This window comes from Idiotropiscis lumnitzeri, chromosome 11 (genome assembly GCF_059441095.1).
Source record: "Idiotropiscis lumnitzeri isolate Australia: NSW breed Sydney's pygmy pipehorse chromosome 11, RoL_Ilum_1.0, whole genome shotgun sequence".
NCBI classification, from domain to species: domain Eukaryota; kingdom Metazoa; phylum Chordata; class Actinopteri; order Syngnathiformes; family Syngnathidae; genus Idiotropiscis; species Idiotropiscis lumnitzeri.
In genome coordinates this window covers 9,733,742-9,740,158 of record NC_142401.1, presented here as the reverse complement: position 1 = coordinate 9,740,158, position 6,417 = coordinate 9,733,742, and the positions used below count along the sequence as shown (strand labels likewise).

Here is a 6,417-nt window from a genome sequence, read left to right as displayed (position 1 = left end):
GGAACTGCGCTGTTGAAATGACTTGAACTTGCTCCGCCTTCATTGTTGCAAGCATATCTGTTATCCCACAAAGTGTCGCTAGAGGGAGCCAAATATCTTTTAATTCAGCTCAAGTTGCTCCACGTTTTTCCGGATTCGTATGCGAAAATAATACTATTTTGATTATTTAAATTATTTTGATATACGACATCTCACATTCATGCGTCGAGTGTCAATTCATTTATTTATGGATTTATAGATTTTAACCAAAACAAACATGCTTTCTTTTCCAGTATAATAGGAATGCTATTAATATATATTTTTTTATTTTTTAAAAGACTTTCTTCACCAGTTAAAGGGTGAGAAGCTCAGTCATCCAGGAATGATTCAGAGTTGAGCCACCGCTCCTCCACGTTGAGAGGAGCCAGATGATGTGGCTTGGACATGTCCCGATGCCACCTGAACGCCTCTCTGGTGAGGTGTTCCGGGCATGTCCCACTAAGAAGAGGCCCCAGGAATGACCCAGAACCCGCTGGGGAGACTACGCCTTCTAGCTGGCTTGGGAACGCCTCAGGCTCCCCTAGGAAGAGCTGGACGATGTGGCTGGGGAGAGGGATGTCTGGGCTTCCCCCGCGACCCGACCCCACATAAGCGGAAGAGAATGGTAATGGAAACTCACTAATAGTTCTTTTGTGCACATCTCCATGACAATACTTCTATGAAAAACATAAATCAATCAAGTGATAAAGCTTGGTGTTAACTAAATGCTTTCAGTTTGTATGAATAGCAGAGTCATTAGCTACCCTGTGTCCTAATTTGAACGTCATGTAGTCGACGCTGCTTTCTCCTCAGAGGGCCTTTCAGCAGTGACCTGCCACTCTTTGGGGGTCACGAGCACACATGTGAGCAATGAAACTTCTTTGTTTACGAGAGCAGAGGCAGCCGCCGACCCCTTGACTGCGCAGTCAGCTGTTTGCCCCCCTACCCCGCACACAAGACATTAGAGGACTTCACTGGAACCTCGGAATCTAACGCAACTGATAACATCACTTCAATGGATGTATGGACATGTCTTGTTTTTTATTTTTATTTTTTTTATGGGTGTTATCATCAAATAAATAATTTTGCCCAAATTAAAGATTACTAAATAATGGCGTTTGCACTTGATTTTGTGATATGGTACTGTTTAATTGATTGGATTTTTTTTATTAGTCTATATATATTTCATCTAAGGGTTCAAAAGGTAATAATTCTGTAAATACACTTTAAAGCTGCAAAAATAGTGACTTATACACTTGGAATCTGCCTCTTCCTATCGTTCCAAAGTCAAGTCCCATTTTTTTTTGTAGTTAATGACAATACATATTTTGGGCTTCAAAGTACCCTCTGAAAATACAGGTTGAGTCACTTTTTATCACTTGAGTCATTGTTTTTAAATTCTGTTTCTGATGAGCTTCACAAACTGCTAAAAACATAGCTAGCTATGTCATCAGCTAGTTGAAGACTGAGCTGCACTATTTGTTTGCAAACTAGCGAGTGACTAACATTTCCATACGCTTATGGTACCTAGTATTGTGCATTTTATGTGGGCACGTTGTTGTTACGCCTCTGTGCTTTTCTGAAACCCCCCGGAAACAAATATGTGTCATTTTCTACTCGCTATCCTAGGCCCACCAAAAATGGATCCGAGACCATCTTTTGGTCCCGAACCAACAGTTGAGAATCCCTGATTTATCATATTTATGTTTTTACTTTTGAGCAAGTGTAAACTAAAATATTTTAAAGTCGTAAAATCAATTTATTAGGTAAATAAACTAACTTAAAGCCAAATGAAGTGTTTGCAGTACATTTTGAGCACTGCAGGGTGTTGCGCGCGTGTGTGATCATTCGCCTCCAACAACACGCGCACACACATTACCAAGTGAATGGAGGGAACCTCCTCCAAGTCTTTTTCTTTTTTTTTTTTCTTTACCCGAGAGAAACATCTGCAGGGAGCAAGTGTGGATGAGCTTCTGTTTTCTGGCATTGTGTGACGCACACACACAAGGAGCGCGAGAGAGCTGATCCATGCGTCAATTGGCTGCATCATATTTGGAATAAGTGGCACCTTTCAGAATCAGAATCAGTATTTTTTTGTTATCTTAATCAAATTTTTTTTGCAGCGTTAATTGGTGATTTTACACTCATGAGCGCACGTGTGATCAAATCACGTGTTTAAACCCAATAAGAGGAGGAGGATTATGGAGAGTGTGTTTTTGTTACTTTTGTTCTTAGTGTTTGTTCAAGGCTCCTTCGTCCACCGGCATGGCAACTCCAACAGCCTTCAGCCGTACATGTGAGTAATCAGCGTACTTTGACTTGATGCTGTTCTGTTTGTGTTTTTTGTTTTGCACGATGTGCAACAGGTTCCTCTCACGGTGCATTGGCGACTTCCTGCAAACGCAACCGTTAAATGACATGATTTTACTTGAGAGTTCGAAGGGGAAAAGTTAACAAATCCAGCAAATGCTGAATGAAAAGAAAGTGGATGTAGACGATGCTGGGTCATTGCTTGCTCTCCCAAAATGTGTTCTGTAATGTGTAGCTGGAAGTGATGTTGCTCACTCCGAAAGTTAATATATGTTGTCGGGATTCTGCACGCTTTCATTCAAATCAACGCTTTATGATGGAGGTAAATTTACAATCGACAATCACCATAGGAAACAATGGAGATAAGTTTAAATCATCTTCACGTGCAGGGGGAATTTGCGATCCATTTTGTCATATTTATTGAAAATATCATTTTAGTAAAATGAAACAAATCGTCCGCAATCGCACAATTTGTCTATATGTGCCCTGTGATTGACAGGTGAGCATTTCCATTTCGTTGGCTATCATCGCACCTGCTGATCAATGACGTAATTTTTCTCTGGAGGATTTGCTCACACACACACACACACAAAAGTTAACAATAAAGTTGACAATAATGGCTGAACATCACATTTGCTCCTAAACTCTCTTGAATGCACGTCTGCATGTCTGTTTTTGGAGTTCTTAGCCCCCCAACTAACTCCTCCTTATTGGGCTTTGCTTCTATTTTAAAAAAGTTGACTGGCTCACTTTAGACCGCCACCTGTCCTATACTTGCTGTGTGTGCAGGGAAAAAAATGCTGCTATTGAAAGTTGAAGGCATGGCCTGACTTAATTTTTTTTCTTTCTTATATGCCCTGTGATTGACGAGCGACCAGTCCTCTGTGTTTTCCGCCCAGTTGCGTAGTTAGCTGGAAATGGCTCCAATTTTGCAGTTCTATGATAAGCATAATCCTAAAATATTTTGGGACAATATATGGAAAAGTGTTTCTCAAACATTTTAAATACAACCTCCAGCATACTAAATATTCTCTACCGTCATAACCATGAAAATACAGAAGCATACATTGTAGGCCTAAGGGATCGTCAAACACCAAGCCAAAAAAAACCCAAACAAAAATACAATTATTAAAAACATATTTCTTTAATTTTTGGTAAATTAGAATTGAATTAAGATGATCAAAGCAACAAAATAAGAATGCATAACATTATTTTTTTTAAAATAAAACATTACATTATATTTTATGCAGCAATAACACTCCCCCCACCTCCTAAATCAAGCTCGTTTGTCCAACTTCACTGCAGCGTTGACTTGAAAATGTGTTCACGGTAGCAGAATATTTGTCACCTAATTTTTTTTCCCCACCTGACTCGCAGGCCCAATGTTTGCACGGAGCAGGAGATGATGCTGGTTGCTCAGAGGCAGCCGTGCGTGCAGACGTTCACACGCTTGGTCAAAGTGTGGAAGCAAGGCTGCGCGGGACAGTCGTGGTGTTTAGGATATGAGAGGAGGTGAGGAACTCACGTCATCAATTTTTTTTTTTTTTTTTAGACCAAGTTTGGGCAAAGTATGGTCCGGGGACCATAAAATTTGGCTAAAATTAAATCAAATAAAAGTGCATTTGCATTTATTATTATTTACTTAAGTAAATGATTACTTAATTGATTTATTCAGAATAAAATAAACTTTTTTTTTTAATAAATCTATTTTTTCAATTAAACAATGCAACGTATTGCTGGTGATTTGACTAAATGACTTATAATTAAATTTATTATACAGTATATCAAATCTGTCATTTCTTTGGGTATAATCTTTTAAATATTTTTTATTTTGAAATATACTATTGTATGAATTTGTTTGTTTTTACTTCATGTCCTAATAAGATCACTCATCTAGCTGTTGTAAAAATCAAATATGGCGCTGTGGATTCACTTTAAATGGACGCCTTAGAATTTTGTTTGGTTTGGACAATGCCATCATTTCTACTCCCTTCATCTTCGCTTTTCCCATATCTCCTTTTCTCTCCCAGACTTGTCCTCTAATGACAGCCGTCTTACACTTAAGAGCAAGGTGTATACCCCCCCCCCCCCGCCCCCCAGACTCAACCCAACTAGCTATTAAACACACAAAAGTCTCCACGGTCAACATTCCACAGAGAGCCCTTATGGTAACACAGTCCCTGAGTCATCCCACGTCAGGGTTTTTCACTTGCTTTGAAGGCCGCCGAGGGCTACAATTACTTGCTGTAAACAAAGCGCGTTGTCACGAGGCCTAATGACCGTGGCGGTGCGGCAATGAGAGGGGTCCCAAAAGTACAGGGGATCTGCCACATATTCTCCAAATGAGAATCAGACGTGTCTGGGAAATGTGTGAGGTACAAGACTACTGAAAATCAACTCTTTCTTATTAATGGTGCCTACTTTGCTGTCATAGGTCTGATGAATGCTTGTCTTTGTTTGTCATGTTGACAGGACGGCGTACTACACCGCATATAGACAAATGTACCGACAGGATTATCACACGGTCTACAAATGCTGTTCCGGATGGTCTCAACTCAATGGCGAAGCTGGTTGCCTATATCGTAAGTTGTGTTTCCTCGATATGTAACCGATTTTTTGGGGCGAAATGTATTCCTCTAGCAATAGTTGACATTTATTATATATTTTCTTACTGAAATGCCTTCAAATGGAAAATTACAGTCGCAATGAACTTTTCAGTTGTCTTCGCTGGGCGTACAGTAAAATTCGATGAGCGCACTCATGCAGGAGCTGATGTCGGACACAGCTTACATCCCGACTCTCACACGCAGACTCATTCCACCTCTTAAAGGTGAATATTGAACACACAGACATTACTATAAACACATTATTTTCTATTTTTCTATACATTTTATGGTGCTATTTTTTGGGTTGTTCAAATATGTTTACGATATTTTTAAAAAGTGTGTTTTAATATGTAATGTATTTCAAAATTGTTCCAGCGGTAAGAACATTTTTTTAAAATAATTAATGTAATTGCCGATTTTCACTTATTGTCGGTCCAGAAAATTTCCTCCGCAATGAATTTGATTTTTCTGTACGGTTATCAAACACCCCATTTTTCTCTCCATCAATCTATTTTGGTCTTTTCTGTATAAATGGCACCAAAACAGAACGGGACTGGACGGAGTCCAACTGTCAATTCTTCGCCTGTGGAAAAAGGCCGGACGACTCATGTCAGTGAGGGAATTCCACATTGCCAGGGCCGGGGGTGTGAAGTTTAGTACTTGCCACTAACTTTTCCTGGCCTTTTCTGTTGAAAGCCATTGTTCCTGGCACATCATTTTGTGAAAATATGCATGCGTGCATTCGCATTTTTCAAACCCTCTCTGTATCCGTGAAGAAGGGTTGGAGTGGCCGTTGGGAAATTCGGAACATGTGAATTTTTCTGAATGGCTGGTGTATTTCCGGGCCGATCAAGGTTGCCCCCCGGTGATTAAATAATTTTTTTTTATCACTTTCCAAAAGTTTAAATCAAGCTCCAAAGTTAACGCTTTAACTTTGACAGCCCTCGTTGAACAACCCTGTTGGAGAAAATTTTCAGGATCTCTTTGTGTGAAAGAGGCTAATGAGCAACTGTGGTTGCTAAAAGCCAAAGCCTGGTATTGTCAGAAGGAATGGTCCTTCTCCTCACCCTTGGCTCTGAATGAAAGGTCTTCAGTTAGAAGGTCAAAATGGTCAAGAGGTGATTTTCTTCGGAGAGCGATCCATAGATGTTGTCAATCAGCACCATGTTTGTTTGACTTGTGTTTTGTGTGATAATAGCGTCACCACCTCCAGATGTCAATTGACTGGTCTCGGTTCTGCAATGCATAGCCGCTCCAAGACAGCGGCATTTTGTTTTTCTGCCGGAAAGTCAAAAAAATTGCTCATCAGTTGGAGCCGGAGACGGTACTTGCTGGTACGCACAAATGGAACAAAAAAAAAAATGTGGACGGGTCAGTTCAGGGAAAAAAACATCAAACTGGATCACCCTGCCAGGAGCTCGCCTCTCTGACGCGTAAGCTTACTTTCATGTGTTCGACACCTTGAAACTTTCTTTGATGGGAT

General features: G+C 40.1%; 1 protein-coding gene across 1 annotated transcript in view; it reads left to right on the top strand.

The window, feature by feature from the left end:
• Positions 1-2,051: 2,051 nt before the first annotated feature.
• Positions 2,052-6,417, top strand: part of megf6b (multiple EGF-like-domains 6b) — a 50,440-nt gene continuing 46,074 nt past the window's right edge. The window contains exons 1-3 of the mRNA XM_088309145.1: positions 2,052-2,314; positions 3,706-3,840; positions 4,801-4,910. Of these exons, the coding sequence (XP_088165271.1) occupies positions 2,220-2,314; positions 3,706-3,840; positions 4,801-4,910 (340 nt within the window). The 5' untranslated portion in view covers positions 2,052-2,219. The remainder of the gene's footprint in view (positions 2,315-3,705; positions 3,841-4,800; positions 4,911-6,417) is intronic.